This window comes from Acomys russatus, chromosome 22 (assembly GCF_903995435.1).
Source record: "Acomys russatus chromosome 22, mAcoRus1.1, whole genome shotgun sequence".
In the NCBI taxonomy this organism is placed as follows: domain Eukaryota; kingdom Metazoa; phylum Chordata; class Mammalia; order Rodentia; family Muridae; genus Acomys; species Acomys russatus.
Window position 1 is genome coordinate 10,485,046 of NC_067158.1, and position 23,261 is coordinate 10,508,306.

General features: G+C 50.6%; 2 protein-coding genes across 3 annotated transcripts in view; both read left to right on the top strand.

Annotated features, from left to right (window-relative positions):
* Positions 1-11,630, top strand: part of Tbc1d10a (TBC1 domain family member 10A) — a 31,288-nt gene extending 19,658 nt beyond the window's left edge. The window contains exons 2-9 of one of the 2 annotated variants that reach the window (XM_051165183.1): positions 173-272; positions 4,594-4,701; positions 8,319-8,425; positions 8,987-9,101; positions 9,177-9,242; positions 9,713-9,902; positions 9,995-10,149; positions 10,702-11,630. In XM_051165183.1, the coding sequence (XP_051021140.1) occupies positions 173-272; positions 4,594-4,701; positions 8,319-8,425; positions 8,987-9,101; positions 9,177-9,242; positions 9,713-9,902; positions 9,995-10,149; positions 10,702-11,166 (1,306 nt within the window). In that variant the 3' untranslated portion in view covers positions 11,167-11,630. The remainder of the gene's footprint in view (positions 1-172; positions 273-4,593; positions 4,702-8,318; positions 8,426-8,986; positions 9,102-9,176; positions 9,243-9,712; positions 9,903-9,994; positions 10,150-10,701) is intronic. The other variant, XM_051165184.1, reaches the window with a different exon arrangement.
* A 2,474-nt stretch (positions 11,631-14,104) lies between these two features.
* Positions 14,105-18,089, top strand: Castor1 (cytosolic arginine sensor for mTORC1 subunit 1). The gene is made up of 9 exons (XM_051165197.1): positions 14,105-14,277; positions 14,783-14,853; positions 16,114-16,298; positions 16,380-16,512; positions 16,703-16,826; positions 17,181-17,294; positions 17,460-17,542; positions 17,651-17,745; positions 17,896-18,089. Exons 1-9 carry the CDS (start codon positions 14,165-14,167, stop codon positions 17,971-17,973), a joined length of 996 nt encoding a protein of 331 aa, XP_051021154.1. The 5' UTR covers positions 14,105-14,164; the 3' UTR covers positions 17,974-18,089.
* The last annotated feature ends 5,172 nt before the right edge of the window (positions 18,090-23,261 follow it).

Sequence of the window (23,261 nt, forward strand, 5' to 3'; positions counted from 1 at the left end):
TGGCAGGGGCAGAATTCTGCTCATCTGCAGTAGGGCATCATGAGTCTGCAGACCTGTGGAGGAATAGAGAGAGAGAGCAGTGGGCTACAGGGCTGGCCAGGTTAGTGGCTGGGACCAAAACAGAGCCTTTGTTTCTCTCGACACATCTGATGCTCTTCCCTCTGATCCACAGGCTGGAGGAAGTGCCCCTGGAGGTGCTGAGGCAGAGGGAGTCCAAGTGGCTGGACATGCTCAACAACTGGGACAAATGGATGGCCAAGAAGCACAAAAAGGTAAGGGCCTGGCCTTGGCTGGGAGTTAGCAGTCCGTGGAGGAAAAAGAAAAGGATGAACTTCACTGCAGCCAAATAGGGACTCTCAACTGCCAGGCTAGGCTGCCTTACATGTCCTCCTTTGGTCACGTGGCAAATGACTTCAGAGAAGAGCCACATAGAACTTTGTTCTGGAGTTAAACCTCAAAGCCACACTGTAGCCAACAGCCCTCAGCAGTAATTTTGCTTTATTCCTGCCAAACTTGTGGGAGAATTTTTAGGGTTCATATCTTGATCTCAGTAATCTAGTTAACATCCCAATTAAGTTAATAGTGGCATTCTTGTTCTACCAGTGACCTAAGACTTGCAGTCAGGCAGTAAACTAAACTCTAGTGTCTGCCCTATTGACCACTGTAGTGAGGGCCTTCTTCACGCCTAGGCATGTTAATGGTTTTCCTCTTGTCCTGGCCAGAGTGAAAAGAAAGAAAAAGAGACCCTACAGTTTACAAGTAGTTTTATAAAAATGAGACTGCCCATTCCCTGTCCAGTTAGACTGTCCTTAGGTACTGGTGCTCATCGTCTGGGAACACCACACCCACCCACCATACTGAAGTTGTGTGTCCATGTCCTTGGGAGCCCTTTGCCTGCCCCTTCATGGCCACAGCCTCTGCACAAATTTCCAAAGATAGCTTGTTGCCCCCTGTCGTAGCTAACACACTGGTCTAGTTCTGCTTGCTCGGGGCTGAAAGTCTGGGGTAAGTGTGGGCTCAGTCTCACACCATTTCATGCGTGAGCTGTATAAGTCAGGGGAAGACATCTTCCTCTTTTCAGACTCAGAGGCATTAGTCTAGTAGGTGTGAGGATCCCTACAAGGTGGCAACAGGAAGCGCTTCACAGACTACCAAGGGGGAGAAGCTCAGACAGGCCTGGGCTCCTCCTAATGGTTTGTGTAGGATTGGGGATGGAGTTCAGAGATAGAATATGTATAGAATAGAATAGTTCAGTATAGAATATGACAGAATAGAATAGAATAAGGACAGAAAGAATCTCCCCACTCCCTTTCCCTCTCTCCTTCTCTTCCTCCCATGGGGGGCCTGCTTGCCTGTGTGCACGCATGCATGTTCCTCTGTGGATGAGGCCGATCTCCAACTCCAACTGTAGTTCTTCTGCCTGCTGAGTGCTAGGATTATAGGCATTCGCCATCATACCTGGCAAACTCAGTATGTTTAGGACACTTATTCTCCAGTTCTTCCCTGGCTAACTTTGGGGTCCCACCTTATCCTTCCTCCAGTTCTTACCCTGAGCTGTAACTAGCTCTGCAACCCTCTTTTGTAGCTGTGGAGAACACTCAGCAGCCCTTCCTTCTCCCTTTGGCTTCCCCTGCACTGTGGGTAGGGGTGAAGGGTTGCCTTTGCCCAGCAAGGCCTTCAGTGACACGCTTTATCCCACTGTACTCAGAGGCCCAGACCTCAGCTGTAGCCACATGGGGCTCTGCCCTGGTAACTCTTGCCTGGCTCTGGAAGCGTGGGTTCTTCACTCAGGAAGTCATGACACAGGAAGGATAATAACCATTTTTGGAAGTGGGCTCAGACCCAACATTTCTCCTGAACTCGCCCCTAGTCCTGTTAGGAGGACACCTTCTTCCACCTCCCAGTTGTGCTTAGGACAGAAGTGAGGGAGGGCCTGCAGGCAGTCAGGGCTTTGCCTTTCCAGAATCCAGAAGGCAAGGGTGTGGCTTCACTTGCTGTCATCAGTGACCTTCTTTAAGTTTGCTATAGATACTGGTAATTTTTTTAGTATTCTGGCAGCACTTCCTCACATGTGTTATCCTAACTTATTCTGCCTGTCCTCCCTAAGGCAGGCTGATGGCTGTCTAAGGCACACGGGTCTAGGAAAGGATGGCTGTGCTCTTGACTCTCCATCCCCTGCCCTGGCATCTATGAGGGCATCACAATGGGCTGAATGTGCTCCAGGACTGTCCTCAGAACGCATGTGTGCTGGGTTATGAGAAGGATGTCTCATGCTGACCTTGCCCAAGCATGGGACTTTTTTATTTATTTATCTATTTGGTTTTTCAAGACCCGGTTTCTCTGTGTAGCCTTCACTGTCCTGGATCGCTTCATAGACCAGACTGGCCTCGAACTCACAGCAGTCCACCTGCCTCTGCCTCCCAAGCGCTGGGATTAAAAGTGTGCGCCACCAGCTCCTGGCCCAAGTATGGGATCTTGAAGGACCTGAGGCTTTGGGATGTCCTATGTCTCACTGCTAAAACCTGCCCAAAATAATTTCCTTAAGATGACCCTTGTCCCACAGCAACAGGAAATTGTCCCCAGTGTCTGGTGCAGTTCTCTTCCGCTCCCTTTTCTCCTAGTTTTCAAGCAGTCAGAAGTCCCAGCTTGGCTCTTGTGAGTAACTAGCTGCTCTTCCTTACCGACTGTGTTCTACAGCCTGCTGCCTGTCTCTTTCTTAGTCCTTAACTTGACCTGAACACTGGAAAGTTTTCTCTTATGCTGGTCACCAGGAAGGTCCTTTGTGCCCCTCTTATGAGGCTTCAAATGGGACTGTTTGAGGGGCTTTCCAGTTGAGGAGAAGTTAGGCAGCAGCTGAAGCCCTTGGCTTCTCTGTGGCAAGTGTCTTTCTGCGACTATGTGGGGAGAAAACCCTATAGGAGGCACATTTCCTCCTCTAACAGAGCTTCTTCAGGCTGGCAGAGGGATACGTAATGTCATTCAGATCTTAAAGCAGGTGAGAAGTGGTTGACCCAAGGTCAGTGTAGGATTCAAACCAACAGCAGCTGTTCTCATGCCACAAGCACTTGTCTTCTTGATCTCAGGCCAGGCTGCTTAGTGCAGAGGTGAAGGAGGGTCACTGTCTCTCAGCTTTGTCCTCTCTGCTATCGTCCTACAAGCCCAGGCCCTCTGCCTTTGCACTCACACACCTGGTAGGTGAGACAGCTGCCCTGAGAACTTCATTTTGAGATCAAGCCCATGAGGAGCCTACTCCTTCCATCAATCAGTCTCTGAAGAACTAGTGAGGTAGAAAGAACACACAGCTCAGAGTAGAGGAGGTAGGGTTTCTGACTGTGTGATAATAAGTTTTCCCTATTATGAGAAAAATGTTCTGTTCTTTATTTTGTATTTGTTTTAAATTTTTATTTAAGTATATATTGTACATTGAGCATATCCCCACTTGTACCCCTTTCCTTTAATATCCTTTGTTCCCTTACAGTTTTGTTTCTTCTTAAAAGACATGGTAGTAGGCCAGCCATGGTAGCATATGCCTTTACTTTGTGGATCTCTGTGAGTGCAAGGCCAACCTGGACTGTACAGCAAGTTCCAGGCTAGCCTCCCTCTGCTTCCCAAGCTTTGGGATTAGAGGCTTGTGAATAAAAATGAGGACGTGGCCACTCCAAGGTGTGGTTTGGTTTGGTTTTTAGAGACATGGTTTCCCTGTCTGGACTCACTTTGTAGACCAGGCTGGCCTTGAACTCACAGAGATCTGCATGCTTCTGCCTCCCAAGTGCTGGGACTAAAGGTGTGTGCCACCGTGCCAGGCAAGGATAAGGTTTTTATTGTAGATATGAGAGAGAGTATAGCCAGAGGCATCTGGAAGAGTCCAGAACAGGGAGAGAAAAGTAGACTGAACATGGCAAGCAGACTGAACTGGGCAGGGAGGGGGTGATGGTGAGAGAAAGAGAAGAAAGAGGGGCCAGAAGGGACGAGGAACCAAGAGCAGAGAGGACCAAGAGAACTCTGGCCAATTTGTCAGGCTTTATAGGGAAGAGGAGGGGGGAGAAGGGGAGCAGCAAAGGCCTTGGGACTGGAGAAGTTTAAGGAAGGGGGCATGATGAGAAGAGCTGAGCTGAGCCACAGATACTGAGTGAACCTGGAGCCCTTCATTTGCTTTGATGGCTCATAGACACCACAGTTAACTGCCTGTCCTGTTTTGTTTTGTTTTGTTTTTCTCCCAGATCTGACAGCATGCACCACCATGCTTGGCTTCTTTGCATGAGGGATTTGAGGAAAGTTTGGTGTCTGCAAGGATCTCAGAACCTGTCTCCCATGAATACTAAGGGCTGACTATAGTTCTGGGGTCCAGGATTCTGTGGCTGACCTCCGAAATGCCTGTGTTGTCCCTATTAGAGAATGTGCACTCTGCCATCACCTGGTGGCAGCATGTCTAATTGCAGTCCCCATCCCCTCCATGGGCTCAGCATTGCAGTGCAGGAAAGCCCTAGTTCTTCCTTTTCTGCTTCTGTGGGCATGCTCAGTGAAGGCCCACCAAGCCTTGGCAGAGGAGCTGCCAGGTGGGTGCGTGAGCACAGCTGTCCTTTTGATTTTCAGATTCGTCTTCGGTGTCAGAAGGGCATCCCACCTTCTCTGCGGGGACGGGCTTGGCAGTACCTGTCAGGAGGCAAGGTGAAGCTTCAGCAGAACCCTGGAAAATTTGATGTGAGTTTTCCTTTCTTTCTTCACTTCCCTGCTGTATCTCTGGATCGGCAATCTTCCCTTGGCAGTGGCTCCCCTATGTGCTGTCCTAGACTTTAGTAAGATGGACGATTGACAGGGCCTCTACTCATAGGCCTGACTGCTCAAGATGCAGATTGACCCAGTCCATGAACCGTGTCTATTGAGGCTGCTGTGCACCTGAGGTTCTACTCGTAGCAGGCCTCAGTGCAGTGGACTTCATTACAGTTCTGCCACCCTCTTTTAGCTCTTCCTCTCAACAGTTACTCAGGTTCGCTTTCATGGTTGAGCACAGCGCATTACTTCACAGGTCTTGGTCATCAGGAAGTGACCCTCAGACCACTTCTCCTGATGCCTTAAACAAATGCTGTAGCCTGTAGGTGCCTGTACATTAGGACCACAAGCACTTTCACATTTCTTGGTCTCCCTTCTCTAATCTGTCTCCTGTCTCTAAGCCTAACTAGACATGATCCAGTAGGGGGGTCTTCAGGGTTATTTGGGGGTCAGTAGCCAGTCAGTCATTGGTCAGAGACCATGCCATCTGTAGTCTTGACCACTCTCCTGCTCCCCATCTTCCTCTCGATGGCTGTCCTGGTACAATACTTCTCTAGTCACTGAGCTGTACTGCTGAGCCGGTTCCCCTGGAGAATACCATAGAAGCAGTTGGCTTCCCTGGGGTTGCCCCACTGTACCTGCCAGACTTGACCCCAGGCATCAGGGCTTCCCCCGGCTGTTGGACTGATGATAGGCAGTGAGACAGCTGCCAGCCACCAGCTTTGTTGATATCCTTTATACGTCAGTGAGTAACTTCTCTCTGGCCAGACCTGTTCTCTGTGAAGAGTAGGCAGGGGCCAAGCAAGGCAGCCTGGAGTTTACACTGTTGACCTGGAGAGGGCTCAAACTATTTGTTGGTGGCACTTGGCCCTGGGGACAGAGAGCCTGGTGGGGTGACAATACTTGGCTAGAGGGCGATTGGTAATCCCACATAGCACCAAGACCAGGTCTAAAAAAGCAACTTCTAGACTCTAGAATCTTCCTTCTTATAGCTCTATCTCCTGTATTCCAGTGGGCTCCATCCTGGTCAGAGTTGGTGGTTCAGGCATGGGGCCCCACCCAGAGTCCAGAGGTCCCTGACATGAGAGTAAAGGCTGTAAGTGGCTAGCCTCCTGGAGGTACTGTTCCGAAGGAGTGTATCCACAGTGCAGTGAAGCACAGAACTTTGTTTGTTTTGGAGGGGTTGTAGTTGTTTTTTTTGGGGGGGGGTTGTTCTGTTTATTTTTTGAGACAGGGTTTCTCTTGTGTAGACCTGACTGTCCTAGAACTCCCTTTGTAGACCAGGCTGGCCTCCAACTTGGAGGTCCACCTACCTCTGCCTCCCAAGTGCTGGGATTAAAGGTGTGTGCCACCACAGAAACACAGAACTAACACACACACACACTCGCTCTCTGTGTGTGTGTGTGTGTGTGTGTAAGTGTGTAAGTGTGTAATGGTGTCCACAGAGGAACTGGCCACCTGAGAGATGTCTGGTAAGTTGCTTGTACAGACATAGACTTGCCAAGAAAGGCCTCCTTTGAGCCTGGCAATGTATGGTGGGTCATCATGGCACTACTGGGGGCTCCAGTGTTCTCAAGCACACCTGGAAGGCCTCACTGTGGATGACCTAGAGGGCGTAGATGAGGATGGGGCATTCTCCTCTGCTTTGAGTGCTGTAGCCATGGGGAAGCACAGTGCTAAACTGTGTGTCCATGCTTATAAGTTCTTGTATTCATGGCCCTTCTGCCCACAATGCAGGGTCTAGTGGCTCCATTTTTTTCAGCACTTGTCCTTTCTTGCCTCTTCCTTGGCAGGACCTTCCTGCTCTTCCTGGTTTTCTCTGACTTCACCTCCTGAAGCATCTCCAGCATGGTTAGATTCACAGAGGCCAATGATTGCAGCACATCCTGGTCTGTAGGAGCTGCACCTGCCTGTGGTAGTCAGCACTTTTCCCCTGGAGGCCCTGCAGCTACCCGTCCTTAGCTGTCGACATGCCATGATACACTCTGGGCTATATCCAGGGAACTGACTTTTGTGGTTCTCGGGAACCACTAGAACAATTGAGGGAGCCTTCTTCTTTTCTGAGAAAAGCAAACTTGCCTTGTGCTTGGATGGTACAGGAGAGTGCACAGGACACACATAGACCCTAACTTGAGGGTTCTTGGGGCTCCAGAGGGTGACACCCACTCCTTCCTCTGAAAAATCCCAGCCCAGGACCAGAGCCCAGCCCGAGCTCATCTCGTATGTTGCTGACCTCGCTCGCGCCCTAGGACCTTCCCAGATGCTAATCCACCCTGTGGGTACTTGTTTGGTCTCTCTGCCCATTCGTCTGTATTTTCTTTGCATTTATTCTTTCTTCTCTGAAAGTTGATGTATGGATTTACAAAGAGTAAGATGGACAGGCGAGCCTAGAGCTCAGCGAGCCTGAGAAAAACATGCATGTGGCCAAAATCAGATCAAGAGAGGACATTTCAAATGACTGTGGAACCTTTTTGTTCTGTTAGAGCTTGGTGGCTTTTAAAAGGTACATACACTGGAGGTTCAAAGAGGAAAGTAAAAGTGTTGAAACCTCAGTACCTAGACAAGTACTTAACATGCCACACTCCCTTCCTGAACAGGTGATGCCTGCAACACAGGGTACAGGCAGCAGAGCAGCTGGGTTTGGTGGCTCTGATTTCATACTCGCTTTCAAGTTCCAGCTCCACCATGTTTGTAGTCATTAGGTCTTGGGTAACAGACTTCCATTTGACCCTTCAGTTCTCTCATCTGTGAACAAGGTGTAATGCCAGGATCTGTTTGGGGTAGGGAAGGGGCCAGTAAGTCCCATATGTGCTTCATGCTCAGCTCTGCATCTGGTTCTGAGCTGTGGTAACACCTAACTGTTGAGACGCTGTCTATCTGAAGGACAGACATTATCCCTAGATAATCTGAGTCCTGGCCACTGTGATTCTGGCCATAGCCAAGATAGATGCTTGTTCATAAGAATCTTCCAGCAGGGCTGGAGAGATGGCTCAGCAGTTACGAGCACTGGCTGTTCTTTCAAAGGACCCAGGTTCAGTTCCCAGCAACCATATGGCAGCTCACAACTGTCTGTAGCTCCAATTCCAGGGGAATCTGGCACCTTCACAGACGCACGTGCAGACAAAACACCAATGCACATAAAATAAAAATAAATCTTTTTTTACGATTTGTTTATTATTATGTATACAGTGCTCTGCCTGTATGTACACCTGCATGCCAGAAGAAGGCATCAGATACCATTATAAATGGTTGTGAGCCACCGTGTGGTTGCTGGGAATTGAACTCAGGACCTCTGAGCCATCTCTCCAGCCCCAAAGAAATCATTTTTTTAAAAAAAAAATATTTAAAAGGAAAAAGAAATTTCCAGGAGTTAGGACCCCTCTCATGCTCCCCAGGGTTTGGCCATTCTTGCCTCTGTGGGTTTCATTTCCTGTCTTCAGAAAGGCCTGGCTTAAGAGATTTGGGTGCCTCTGGTGCCTAATCTGATACCCCAGACAGCTACCTCTTACCAGGGGTGCTCTTTCCTGACATTGTGCCCTTGCTTCCAGGAGCTAGACATGTCTCCTGGGGACCCCAAGTGGCTAGATGTGATTGAGCGTGACCTGCACCGGCAGTTCCCTTTCCATGAGATGTTTGTGTCCCGAGGAGGCCATGGGTAAGCAGGCTAAGCACGTGGGCTGGGAGGTGGCTCTAAGTTGTCTCTTAGACCATCAGGAAAGGCACCGTGAGCTTGGGGCACTTTACCTTCTGTGGTGTGGCGGTGTACTGACCACCTGTGGCTCTTTACCTTCTGTGGTGTGGCGGTGTACTGACCACCTGTGGCTCTTGCAGCTACTTGCACCACTTACTGTCTAGACTCAATGTTCCTGGTCGGGCCCTCTTGATGTAGGGAAAGGAGCCTGGGACTTGATGGACAGAGACAATAGACAAGAGAGGAGTATGTATCGGGCAAGGGCCAGAGCTGCACAGCAAGGAGGCCGTCTCTAGTCCCTCCTCAGTCTGTGTCTATCTTCACCCAGCCCTGGCCCAACCCTTGCTTTCTCTTTGAGCCCCGACCTTGGGTCACAGGTGGGAGACTAACTCACTGATGACTATGGGCACATCCTTTTCAGAGAGGGGCAGGTTCTGAGGCAGGTCTGTAGGTGTTCGTCGGGGCACGGGGGAGGTGGTGGGCATAGTCACCATCTGCTCCCTCTCCTACTCGTCCTCTCCACAGCCAACAGGACCTGTTCCGCGTGCTGAAGGCCTACACGCTGTACCGCCCCGAGGAGGGCTACTGCCAGGCTCAGGCCCCCATTGCTGCTGTGCTGCTCATGCATATGCCTGCTGAGGTACCAGGGCCTGGGTGGGCGGGCAGGTGAGGTACCTGACCCTAGCCACAAGGCTCATGCCTCTCTCACCCACAGCAAGCCTTCTGGTGTCTGGTACAAGTCTGTGAGAAGTACCTGCCTGGCTACTACAGTGAGAAACTGGTGAGTACCTGCCTAGCCTGAGACGCTCCAGGCTGGATGCCTTCTATAGCTACTCCAAGGCCTCGCTTCTCTCCTAGTCCCTCCAGGCAAAAATCCCAAGACCTGATAGAGGCTCCATCTGTGCCTCAGGCCTCCTTGACCTTGCATAGGTTTAAGAGCTTGTTTGAGGCTCCGTTCTGTCCTGCTAGAATGCCTTTCCCTCAGCCTTTAGCCCATGCATGCAGCTGTCCTTGACCTTGACAGGCAGGAGTTCCTATTCTTGCCATTTTGGGGACACTCAGCCCCATTGTCCCCTCCCCCGTTCTGTCTGTGCTCTTCTCACTGTTCCTGAGGGACCGTCTGTGTCTGGTTTGTTCATCTGTCTTCCAGTGCTCTATGGGCTCTATACCTGATGAATTATTGAATGTTGACCCAGTGCTAGGAGCCCTATGGGCTGTGGTCATGGCTCTGTGGCCTTGCTGTCTCTTCAGGAGGCAATCCAGCTGGATGGCGAGATCCTCTTCTCACTCCTTCAGAAGGTGTCTCCCGTGGCTTATAAGCACCTTAGCCGGCAGAAGATCGACCCCTTGCTGTACATGACAGAGTGGTTCATGTGCGCCTTTGCCCGCACACTGCCCTGGAGCTCTGTGCTGCGAGTCTGGGACATGTTCTTTTGTGAAGGTACTAGGCTATGCTGCAGTCAGGGTGGGTGGGGGGTTTACAAAGGAAGCACAAAAGCCTCCCTTGGACTCAGCATCTGTCCCCTCATACAGGAGTCAAGATCATCTTCCGTGTGGGGCTGGTGCTGCTGAAGCATGCACTGGGCTCCCCTGAGAAGCTCAAAGCCTGCCAGGGCCAGTATGAAACCATCGAGCAGCTGCGGAGCCTCAGCCCCAAGATCATGCAGGAAGCCTTCCTGGTCCAGGAGGTGTGGCACCACATCTCCCGTTGCTATAGGGGAGCTTGTATGGTCCTGCGTGGAGGGGTGGTCAGCACTACAAATTAAGAGATATATACATGGCCAGTTTCTGTGGCAGGACCATAGCCAGACTCATGCTAATGCATATTGCAGGGGCGGGATTCTAAGGCCACTCTGTGCCCACCTCCAGCACTGTCCTCATTTTATACTAAAGGAAACAGGCTCACAGAGGCAAGATTGCAGAGTGACTGCCCTTAGTCGTCAGCTGAAAAGTGCTGGGGCTGGAACTGGAGCCTGGTCAGTAGGGGACAATATGGCTGAGAGTGGGGTTGCCCATTTTAGGCCTGCCCCTTCTGTCCTAGATGTAAGGCGAGTGGGCCTGTGAGCTTACTCCTTGGAGACAGTGGGTCTCATGTTTGGCACTCACACCACAGCCACATCCTCCCTGGGTTCAGCCTTCAGTAGACACAGGAGTTGCTGGTGGGCAGGAAAGCCAAGGATTGGGGATAAAAGGGAAAGGTCATTCTTTCCAGTGCTCACATGCTCCTCATTGCCCCAAAGGTGATAGAGTTGCCTGTGACGGAGCGCCAGATTGAGCGGGAGCACCTCATCCAGCTGCGGCGCTGGCAAGAGACCCGTGGTGAGCTGGAGTGTCGCTCTCCACCCAGGATGCATGGTGCCAAGGCCATCCTGGATGCAGAGCCTGGTCCCCGACCTGCCCTACAACCCTCACCATCCATCCGCCTACCCCCAGATGCAGCCCTCAACTCCAAGGCTAAGCCACCCAAGCAGGTCCAGAAGGAGCAGAAGCGGACAAAGGCCAGTGGGCAGCTGGACAAGTCCCTAAGCCCCACCCAAGCCACAGTGGTGACTGCTTCAGGAGATGCATGCCATCCTCAGGATGTGCCCCAAAAGGACTCAGTCTCCCAGGACCCAGTCCCCCAGGACTGTACTCCCCAGAACTTACCCTACCACCGTTCCCAGGAGAGCCTGACCTCCCAGGAGAGTGAGGACACCTACTTGTAACCCTGGGAGCTCAGGCCTCCAGGTGGGGTCTCCACACGTCATACACGGTTCAAAGACTGACAACACTCCAGGTCCTCGGTACCTGAGGGTCCAACTGCTTGGCCACTAGGCTGGGAGAGAATCTGGCTGGCCCAGGACAGATTGTGCCTGAGCCTCCTTATTTATTTTCTCTTGAGTGGAGCTGACCCAGCCAGCACAGGCAGCAGCTATGGCCCAATAGGTTGGGCCTCACTCAGCTCCATCCTACTGGGGGATATCCCCCAGGGATAGGGTGCTGACATGCGGGGAAGCGGTGGGGTACTCTTTGTGTAAAAAAGAAATATGGTTTTATACTGAAATAAACAGGCTTGTGTATAGAGCTGGTGTGCAGCTAAGGACCCAGAAGGGATGGACATCACCCTTCATCCTGGGCCCCAGGCCCAAAGCCTGCTGCTGTTCTTGGTTCTTCTCTCTCCACCCATCTCTGCTTCCATCTTCTGTCACAGAAGTCACTTCTGGGATGAAGCCCACCACTGGGGCAGAGCAGGAAATGGTCCCCAAAACCTTGGTTCCTGTTTCTTTATTGGGGTTGTGTGTGTGTGTGGTGGGGGGTAGATCCCTGAAGAGGTAGCTTAAAGCTGTTCCTCCTCCAAGGCCAGGCCTGGATGCCACTTTAGATCCCAGTTAACTCTGAACACTCACGTTTTATCAGGGCCCGTCACCTGGGCAGCTTACTGCAGATGCCTGACAGAGGCCTCCAAGCAGAGACAGGCAGGCAAGGGGAGAAGTTGGCCTCCCTGGTAAGATGCTACTTTTCATTTGCTTACAAGGTCCACCTGCCAGGCTGGGCTTGAACCTGACATAAAAGTTCTATGCCTCCTGCCCCCTGCCCCTCATCCAAGCGAGCAGACTGAAGGGGTAGGCAGGTGCTCAGTGACAACCTGGTAACTGGCATTGATGAGGACAGGGTGTCCCTGGGAGAAGCCCCCCCTTCTGCTGAGGAAGCAGCTTTTCTAGTCAAACAATAGTGGCTGTTCCTGGCCTGAGACCAAGCAGGGCCAGACCACAGCCAGGAACAGGGAGGGAGAAACAGACTCGCTGGGAGCTTTCTGGCATTGCCAGGGCCTAAGTGTTGTCCTGGGATAGCTGGGGATACTGAGGCTAGAGAGGTGAATGGTCACCAGAGGCTTGGGGCGGCTCGCTCACTTTAACTCCTGCCTCTCACCCCTATGGTTTCTCACCCTGTCCACACTTGCCACGATGAGATGGGCTCAGCCTTTGGGAAAGCACTCCACACCCCCACACCCACCCCTCCCCCAGTTCTCCAGGGGACAGACCAGGATGTGGCGGCTGCACAGTGTTCCATGAGAATCATCTAGAGCTAGTGAAGCCAGGAACAGGGCTGAGCCCAGCTTCCGTCTGCCTGTGGTGCAGGGTCCAGAGCATGAAGTCCTGCATGGGCCTGCTGGGTCCTGGATCACACCCAAGGCCTGCTTAAACCTACCTTGTTCAAAGCCTCCAAGCAGAAGCTGAGTGCCTGGGCCAAGCATGGGCCAAGCATGGGCCCCTTGGAGCATGCTGTGTCCTGCCATGGAACCACCTATACTTGCTCATTCCTGTTCAGCCTTGGGGTCTTAAACCTTCAGACGCTTGATCATACCTGGGGTATCTGCCAGTGCTTGGGGCTTTCTTGGATCTTTAGCTAATTTAGATGTGCTCAGGCCAGTTGAGTTCTGCTAATGGAGACTTCAACAGGGCTCAAGTCTCCGGCCTGAATACTCAGGGAGCCTCAAATGCAAGGGCCTGCCCCAGGTCCTGGGTATTCCCAGCTCAGGTGCTTCCGGGTTGTTTCCCTGGAAGAAAACCTCAAACTTCAGAGTCCACAGTATGTTGCTCAGTGAGGGCGATTTTTCTATGCCTCCCCTTAGTGGGGAGCATTCTACTCTGGAAGCTGGGGTGATTAAAAACGGCCACGGCGGGTGGGGTGGTGGTGGTGGTGATCTGGAGAGATGGCTCAGAGGTTAAGAGCACTGGCTGCTCTTCCAAAGGTCCTGAGTTCAATTCCCAGCAACCACATGGTGGCTCACAACCATCTATAATGAGGTCTCGTGTCCTGGTGTGCAAGTGTACATGTAGGCAGAGCACTGTATACATAATAAATAAATCTTAAAACAAACTGGGCCACAAAGGCTAGGTTTCAGCTAGTCTAAACAATGGCAAGGTAGGGATGAGGTATTAGTAATACCAATCCTGAGCAGCCCTTTCTCAGTCCCTATCAAGCCTTGTCAGCTCTGCAGTCCTTGTCCTCCAGCAATAAAAGGACGAAGAAAGGCACGACCCAGTTGTAGGACTCCGGCCTAAGCTCCACGCTCCGGAGATTTGTAGACAACATTCCGGACCCAGTCGAGCTCCAACATGTCTTGGGGCACTCCCGTGTCTTTTTTGTTGGGTGTGTGTTGGTGTGGGGGTTGGGTCGGGACAGGGTTTTTCTATCTTGGTTTATCCTGGAACTCTAGGCCAGTCCACCCTCGAACTCACGGAGATCTGCCTGCCTCTGCTTCCCGAGTGCTGGAATGAAAGGCATGCAACGCCACCGTCTGGCTCAGCGGCTTAATGGCTTCAAGCATAAAGCCCATGTGCGAACCTGGAGGATAGTCAGGACGTAAGCGTCCGGCAGGTTCCCAAATCCAACAGCTGGCGTCAAGCGGAAAGGGCGTGTCCGAGCGTGGCCTGGAAGCCACAGATGGGTGGGAGCAGGCCGTGATCCACAGGCTGCGGCCATAGGAGTGGAGCTGGCCAAGATGAGTTTCAAAGGCAGCCAGCAAAGGCGGGGAAGGCAGGGCTCGGAGGAGGCGTGGCCACTTCGCAGCAGCTGTGGGTGTGGCCGCCGAAGAGTGGGTCCCTGGCTGGGCGGGCCCGTAGCGGGCGGTGTGGAGCCTTGCTGCTTTAAGCCGGGCGCCACCTCCCCGCCTCCTGCCTGGGTCTAGCTGGCGGCGAGGCCGGTGCTCCGGGATCTGCGATGGAACTTCACATCCTAGAGCACCGGGTGCGAGTACTGAGCCTCGCCCGCCCGGGCCTCTGGCTCTACACCCACCCACTCATCAAGCTGCTCTTCCTGCCCCGTCGCAGCCGGTGCGCACGCGGGTTCACTAGCGCAGGGCGGGCGGGGGCTCCGCTGTCACTCTGGGCCAGGAGCGGAGAATTAGGGTCGCCGCGAGACAGCGGGTACCGGGTGGGGACGCTGTTCTTTCTGGCCGCCATCCGGCCTAGGCCTACCCTTTTCTGGGACGCCGCCGCCTATCCGGCCCGGAGAGGCCCCCTCCCAGGGCTTGCCAAGGTGCAAACTGCTAAGAGCGGGCAGCTTAGTGCGGGCATGCCTTCCTAGCCCTGCGGTAGCACCTTCCCAGACTCCTCACGTAGAGTTTGAGAGTTATCCACGGAGGCCGAAAGCCTGACACCTCTAGGGTGTGGAACGGAGGGGAGATCCCAGATACGGGACCCAGACCACCTTGCTCCAGAGACCGCCTGAGGGTGGGTCCGGAAGGCTCCCGGCGGGGGATCTGTTATGCAGCGGGAACAAAGTTCACTCCCATTCACTCCAGGCTGACCTGCTTCCCAACTTTTTTCTTCCTACCAGGTGCAAGTTCTTCAGCCTGACGGAAACCCCAGAAGATTACACACTCATGGTGGATGAGGAGGGCTTTAAAGGTGGGAACTGGGCCCCCTGTTCACCCCTAAGCAGTATTCCTACTAGACTCAGGGGTCCACCATCCAGAGAACTTAGGCCTCCAAGGAGTATAGGTCTGGGTTCATATCCTCCACAGCTCACTTCCGTACTGTTTCCTCTCATGTAGGATGTAGTCATAACGGTTTAACAATATTTACGAGAGTTTTATAAACTTAAAGCCCACGAGGAGCTGGATATGAGTCCCAGGCCAGCAAGGAAGTCTCACCCACAGTTTTAGGCCAGAGTTCCTGTAGCAGTTTTAACCCACGGACATTATTTCTTCTTGGACTTATCTCCCCAGTGAAAGCCAGCTCCTCCCCTACTGGCCTGGGAAGTCTAGGAGTCAAGAGTTGAGGAAGGAATGCTACAGCAGGCAGCCAGCCCAGAGCAGGGTCCTGGCTTTGCTTGGGTGAACAACAGCCACCCTGGCCTTTGTCCCTGTTAAGGACTGGGACCCAGGAACTGACTTCTGCCTCCCATTTCTGCCTGTCTGGCCCATGCTCTAAGGCCAGCCATGAGGAGCTTGGCCTTGCCTCCCTCCCTGAGGACTTAGTTTCCCTCTTCTGTCTAGAAATCTGGCCTGCAAGGGAGCGCTTCCCCATGAGTAGGTCGCTGGGCGCCCTCTGGTGGTGCTGTGAAAATTAGTCTCGAGGACTAATCTGCAGATAGGAAGCTGAGACTACAGTGTTTGTAATCCCAGCCTTTAGGAGGCCGTGGAAAGAGGATCACTTTGAGTTAAACCCCAGCCCCACCTCCATTGTAAGACACTGTCTCATAGCAAACAAACAACCAAAGAACCTCCAAACACACTTGCCCCAAGTTACACAGCAAAATGGTAAAGCTGGCACTTGAACCTAGTTCTAAGTTTGGAGCAGCAACGCTCACTGGGATGGAAATGACAGGAAACAGGCCTGGTCTCCAGGTCTGTCAGGAAATAGATCTGACTGTCTTGTTAAGAATTTGACGAGGTTGGGGGCTGGAGAGATGGCTCAGTGGTTAAGAGCACAGACTGCTCTTACTAGAGGACCCGGTTCAATTCCCAGCATCCACATGGCAGCTCACAACTGTCTGTAACTTCCTGTTGCAGGGATCCGGCACCCTCACACGGATTATATATATATGCAAAACACCAATATACATACAAAAATAAATATTAAAAAAAAAGACTCAACAAGGTTTAGGTAGAGACATTGAGCCGCGTAGAGGAGCTGACTAACCAGGCACGTGCCTCCTGCCCACAGAGCTACCCCCATCCGAGTTCCTGCAAGTGGCCGAGGCTACCTGGCTGGTGATGAACGTATCGCACAGTGGTGCTGGGGTGCAGGCTGCTGGAGTTACCAAGATTGCCCGGTCTGTCATTGCTCCCCTGGCCGAACACCATGTGTCTGTGCTAATGCTCTCCACATACCAGACAGACTTCATCCTGGTGGGTTTGGGAAGGTGCTGATGCGAAGCATAAGCAGAGGTGCCTGGGGTTGCGTAATATGTGTCATTTGCCTTGACCCAGGTACGGGAGCAGGACCTGTCAGTGGTCATCCACACACTAGCCCAGGAGTTTCAAATCTACCGTGAAGTAGGCGGAGAGTCCGTGCCTGTTGCCAGCGATGATTCCAGCAATGGCTTTTCCCGAGACCAGCACGGTAAGGTCTGCCCGCCAAGGCCCACAGGAAGGCCTTGTGCTTGGAACGGATGGGCGTTCTTGGTAGGACTGGCAAATGCCATCACTCAATGTGGGCTTAAAATACACCGAGGCCCTACCCTGGCCAGCCACTAGGGGTCGCCCCAGCCCAGGATTGCCTTTATACCTTGAGGCCCATGTATTCTGAGCAGGGCCCAGTCCCACGGTGCATCCCATTCAGAGTCCGCAGAACCGCTTTTGTGTCCTCACACTGGACCCTGAGACATTGCCGGCTATTGCCACCATCCTCATCGATGTCCTCTTCTACTCACACAGGTGGGCCACGCGTGCACTTCATCTCTGCCTCACACTAGTGCTTCGTGCACTCTGACCTTTTGTCTTCTGTCACTCTGTATCCTGCTCAGTGTCACAGGGTTCCTGACAGGCTGTTATCCCTCAGCCAGAGGTGTTGGCAGGACAGCTCCCCAGCCATATGTGCCCCAGTCAGGCCCTCTGCCCAAGGCCCCTGGTCTTTGGCAGTTAAAAGCTAAGGGTTCTCTCACAAGGAAGCAAAAATTCAAGGGCCTTCTCAGAGTCATCCATTCCACCTGCTACTCTGTGGTCTGCTCATCAGGAATTGGAGAGGACCATGTGCCTGGCAGAGCCCTTGACCCTGTCATTCCTCTCCAGTGTCCCCAAGGAGGCGGCCTCAGGCTGTCCTGAGTCAAGTTCCATCCCATTCTTCGCTTTCTCCCTCATCGAGGGTTACATCTCCATTGTCATGGATGCAGAGACCCAGAAAAAGTATGTAACTCCTCCCTTGTCCCCCCCCCCCAAAGCCATAGACCCTCGGCCTAGCCTCCGGGGAGGTGGAGGAGGGGGCGACAGGCTCTGAGGCTGGCAGGACATGCCCCAGGGATCAGGGTAGGTGGGGAGGAATGGGGTACCATCATCCACCTGCCTCCCCAGGTTCCCCAGTGACCTCCTGCTGACCAGTTCTTCTGGGGAGCTATGGAGGATGGTGCGCATCGGGGGACAGCCCCTGGGCTTTGGTGAGGACCACTCACTCCCAGTATGGAGCGTGGGAGGCGGGAGGGGGCAAGCCTGTGGGTATTTTTGACAACTAGGTAAAACTACCTGTGACTCCAACCCGCCCGCAGATGAGTGTGGGATTGTGGCCCAGATCGCAGGTCCCCTGGCGGCCGCTGACATCTCTGCTTATTACATAAGTACCTTCAACTTCGATCACGCCCTGGTGAGTGCCTGGGCTGGGCTGGAGGGTCCGGCAGGGACACTGAGGTGCCCGCGGGGGTGGGGGTAGGGGGCAAAAAATTTCAACTGCTTTAGGGAGCTGGGCATCCTTGGCTAGATTGAGCAGGTATTTCATGTTGTACACTCACCCCAGGTTCCTGAAGATGAGATCGGCAGTGTCATTGATATACTCCAGCGACGACAAGAAGGGTTGGCTTCCAGAGATCCATAGGGGACGCCAGACTCCCAGCATTCCCTCACCACCCTGGGCTTTCAGAGACTTTTTGGAGCTGTTTCCTGAAGCTTCAGAGTGAGCCCCTGATCCTGCAAAGAGACCCTGGTTCTGCTTCCTGTATGCAAGCTGCATGGAGCTGGCACTCGTGGTGCGCACCCCTAGGCGCAGTGGGCAGCCGGTGACTCCAAATGTCTGCCCACAAAGGACACCATGGTGCTTGGGGCTTAGACCCCGCCCCCCACCGCCCCAAACCCATCACTTCCTCCATGGCCTCAGCATTTGCACAGACCCTGCCTGAGGCTTGGGCCAACCCCCTCTCACCTGGCTGGGTCTTACTTCCCTAGGCTGGGCTCCGATCTCCAGCTTGGGTTGCCTTCCTGTGCGGATGGAGTTCCAATTGTGCCTTCCGTTCTTGGTGCTCCGAGGGAAGGGTTTTTACATCTTGATTTATGACTGTTTTAAATAAAAGGCTTGATGATGAGCTGGGCCCTCTGGTTCTAAGTGACGGCTGGTGTCGGGTCTTGGTCTCTCCCAGATGTGTCCCACCTCCTTGGCTTCTCCAGCAGGATGTATATATGATAAATGAAGAACTGAAGCCTCCAGCCAGCGCATCTGCGATGAAGTCACGTGGTTCCCATCCAGGGCTATGCATCTCTAAAGTCTAGCATCTCTTCATTCTTAGTCACTTGCGGAACAGCCTTGAGAGTTCTGGACACAGGGAGAAATCCCCCTGTTCCTTGTAGGCTTCGACCTTTTCCAAACCTACTTTGAGGTCCTTTAATGCTTATAACTCCCTGCCAACCCACCTACTTAGATAGGAGAGAAAAGATGTTCATGTGAACAGGAGAAGTAGACCTTTTTGGACTCAGTTCCTGGGAGAGATTTCCCTGGCATAGTTGGCAGGATTTCAGCAGACCAGCAATTCCACCAAAGTTACTGCTGGAACCTGGAACAGCAGCCGGAACCTGGAGCCCCGAAGCATTCTCTGGAGTGGTTCTCTCCAGGAGCATCTCGAAGTGGAGAGATGAACAGCCAAACAATAGCAAGACCCAAAAAACTCCTGCCTCCTGTTTTGGGCTCATATATATATATAGATCTACTCTCTGAGTCTGTACTAGGAGGGGTTTCAGCTGGCAAAACCCAGGCCCCTGTACCAGGTGGTTCATCTTCTAGTGGATAAACATCGCCTGTTTTCACACAAGTCCGTTCCCCATCCCACACTTGGGATCAAAACAAAAACAAGCAACCCCTACCCAGATCTAGCCAATGGGCAGAACATTGTCCACAGCTGAGTGGAGAGTGCCTCATATTTGTCCATGTCCCCTGGAGGGGGAGACCTGGTGGCACTCAGAGGAAGGATAGCAGGTTACCAAGAAGAGACTTGATACCCTATGAGCATACACAGGGGGAGGAAATTCCCTTTAGGAACAGTCATAGGGGAGGGGAATAAGGGGAAAATGGGAGGGAGGGAAGAATGGGAGGATACAAGGGATGGGATAACCATTGAGATGTAACAAGAATAAATTAATAAAAAACAAAAACAAAAACAAGCTTACATCCACTACATATCCCTCTATTAAAAATGAAAACTATATACAATAAAAACAATTATGTCCCAGCACTCAGGAGGCAGAGGCAGGTGGATTGCTGTTGAGTTTGAGGCCAGCCTGGTCTACAAAGTATCCAGGACAGCCAAGGCTGCACAGAGAAAACGGGGGGGGGGGGTTGGGGGGGGTGGGGGGGTGGGGGGGGGGGTGGGGGTGGGTGGGTGTGTGGGTGGGGGGGGGTGGTTTATCTAGGAAAAGTTACATTTACAAGGACCAGTCCATTTGTATTTGACAATCTTGGAGAAGTTATTCCACTGTCTATCCGATCCTACTGAGTCTTCTCATACATAGTGTCCAAACTTTTCCTAAATCACTTTATTATAATTTACATTTACCAACCTTTAAACATGTTTTAAGCTTATAAACTAATGCTTATAGAAATACTATGGCTATCTGGTCTTCAACACCATCAAAGATTTTGTTTTGTTTTTTAAGGCAGGGTCTCTCTGTGTAGCCCTGGCTGGCTGTCCTGGACTCTTTGTAGACCAGGCTGGCCTCGAACTCAGCGATCCACCTGCCTCTGCCTCCAGAGTGCTGGGATTAAAGCGTGAGCCACCAGGCCCAGCCCACACTTATTTCTTGATGCCCATCATCTTCATTGAAGTAGACTGGAGAGCCGGGCGTGGTGGCGCATGCCTTTAATCCCAGCACTCGGGAGGCAGAGGCAGGCGGATCGCTGTGAGTTCGAGGCCAGCCTGGTCTACAAAGTGAGTCCAGGATGGCCAAGGCTACACAGAGAAACCCTGTCTCGAAAAACAAAAAAAAAAAAAAAAAATAAATGAAGTAGACTGGAGGTGCTGCCAGGAGCAGATGTGTCTCTGTCAGAAAAGCCCTTTGTTATTAAATGTCATATTCTGTAGATCTCTGAAGTGTTTGAAGACCATCTATCTATTTACTATAGTGCATAATCATATCTGTCTATTCTATCTATGTATCTATCAATTGATCAACTTATTGGTCTATCTCAGTATATCTAAATAGACAAGCATTGCCTGTTTTTAGCTATGCACTATCTGCTTAACCTTGAAAACATATACAAGAAACTAAATAAAGCTTCTTCTGTAATTAACTAAACTAGTATCTAACAAGGCTACAAATAAGATTTATAGGTGACTACCTTTTTTTCCCTCGAGACAGGGTCTCTCTGTGTAGCCTTGGCTGTCCTGGACTCACTTTGTAGCCCAGGCTGGCCTCGAACTTACAGCGATCCGCCAGCCTCTGCCTCCCGAGTGCTGGGATTGAAGGCGTGTGCCACCACCGCCCAGCTTAGGTGACTAACTACTAACTTGTATCTCCAACCATCCTGAACAGTTTGTAATAGTTAGCTCTCATAAGACTAGAACTTTACATCACATTTTAAATGAGTTGCATATGTACAATACGTTAGGCAAATGTTGAACAAAATCAATCAATATACAAGTGTATAAAAATAAAGCAAAGGTTGAACAAAATAATCTTAAATTTCTTATCAATCTATGATACCAATGTAAAATATTTGAGGCTAATAATCTCCCTTTTATCCTATAGTTCTGTATCCTCCCCTTTTATCTTTCCCTTTTTCCCTCCTTTCCCCTAACACTAGGTAGGATAGAAAGATAAGAGAGAAAGAAGAGTAGAGGAAGAAAGAAAGAAAATCCTAAATGTAATCTTTACTAACTTATAACCAATCCCCCTAGACAATAACAAACATTGGCAACCCACCAAAAACACCCACCCTACCAACTGGGAATGGGGCATCATGTTCTCAAAATTACTTTTCTCTGGGGATTAAGAACATGTTTTGGGTACCCTTAGAAAAATAAGATATTGGCCAAGCACTGGAAAACCTAGCTGTGTCTGTTTCTGTCCAGTCTATTTGGGATCGATTCTTTGGGCTAGCCCTTTTAAAGTTGATATGCTTGAGATTCTTGAGGAAACAGTAGCTGAGGCAGTCTTTGAGGTTGACTCACCTGTGCTACCTGCTTTGTCTTCATTATTATCTGTTTTGTTTTGGTTTGGTTTTGCTCTGAAAATAAGAAAACTTTTACAAGTATTGGTATAGGTACATTTCTCCATATATATGGAATATGCAAGGTGTACAAATTATCTAAAGATAAACACCTGCCCTATTTTTAAGATTATTTATTATGTATATATGTATTCTGCCTGTAGACCAGAAGAGGGCATCAGATCACATTACAGATGTTTGTGAGCATCTATAATGTAACCTGGTGCCCTCTTCTGGCCTGCAGGTAAACAAGCAGACAATACCATATACATAATAATAAAATAAATCTTTAAAAAAAAAATTAAAGTCAACAAAGCATTATTTAATTAATTGCATAATGGGAAGATATGGGGGTCTTTACACTTCCTTTTTGTTTAATAAACATCTCTTTTAAGGTACAATTAGTTCTTTCTACAACGGCTTGTCCTGTACCAGTAATGTGTTTCATATTATAATATGCAAAAAAAACACTTCATCTTATTAGATGCATATGCAGGAGCATTGTCAGTCTTGATTTGTGCAAATATCCCCATAATTGCCATTATTTACACTAAGTGTGGGATTACACAATCAGCCTTTTTAGAACTTAAAGCAGATGCCCCTTGAAACCCGAGTATGCATCAACGCTATGATGTACGTTCCTTTGTTTTCCAAATTCTGCAAAATGAAACATATCCATCTGCCAGATTTCATTCCTTTTGCCTACAGTTTGGTTATACAAAGAACACGTAGGACACTTTTTAATTATGTCTTTGGCTTGTCACAAAGTAATAGAGAACTTTTTCTTTACACTTTTACTGTTAATAACATGATGCTTTTCATGAAATTTTGAGGCTTCGAACACATTTCCTATTAGGAGTGGGTCAATTTCCTCATTTCCTTGTGCCAATGGACCTGGTAATTCTGTATGAGGCTGAACATGAGTAATGTACAAGGAATGCTTTCTACTTCTGATGGCCTGTTGCAATTCCATAAACAACAAAGTCAATTCTGAGCTAACAGGTGTAAATGCAGCAGTTTCTTTTTCTTTCTTTCTTTCTTTCTTTCTTTCTTTCTTTCTTTCTTTTTCTATTGTTTTTGTTTTTGTTTTTTGAGACAGGGTCTCTCTGTGTAATCTTGGCTGTCCTGGACTCGCTTTGTAGACCAGGCTGGTCTCGAACTCACAGAGATCCATCTGCCTCTGCCTCCTGATTGCTGGGATTAAAGACGTGTACCACCACACTCAGCTGTTTGTTTTTTGAGACAGGGTTTCTCTGGGTAGCCTTGGCTGTCCGGGACTCTCTTTATAGACCAGGCTGGCCGAGAACTTACAGAGCTCCACCTGCCGCTGCCTCCCTCAGTGCTGGGATTAAAGGCGTGCGCCACCACGCCTGGCTAAATTCAGCAGTTTCTATATGCAAAACAACTCTTTCTGCATATTGAGAATTTATATTATATTTATTATATTATATTGAATAATTATATTAAGAGATTCAGGAAAATCTAACAGCAGCATAAGGATTGCATACAATTCTGATTTTTGTACTGAGGTATATGGGCTTTTGATCACCTCAGTTATTTTATCTGATTTATAACCTGCCATTCCCATGCTGTTTGCATTAGTATAGAAGGTTGGTGCCTCTGGAATTGGTGTTCTCTTTACAATATGAGGAAGGATCCAATTAGTTCTTTTATAGCCTGTATATGTTTGC

What these genes read in the sequence shown, in the direction of transcription:
- Castor1 (XM_051165197.1), top strand. Translation starts at nt 14,165, where the DNA reads ATGGAACTTCACATCCTAGAGCACCGGGTGCGAGTACTGAGCCTCGCC. An exon ending in GATGCAGAGACCCAGAAAAA is followed by an intron (nt 17,295 to 17,459) that starts GTATGTAACTCC and finishes CTGCCTCCCCAG; the next exon opens with GTTCCCCAGTGACCTCCTGC. An exon ending in GGGACAGCCCCTGGGCTTTG is followed by an intron (nt 17,543 to 17,650) that starts GTGAGGACCACT and finishes ACCCGCCCGCAG; the next exon opens with ATGAGTGTGGGATTGTGGCC.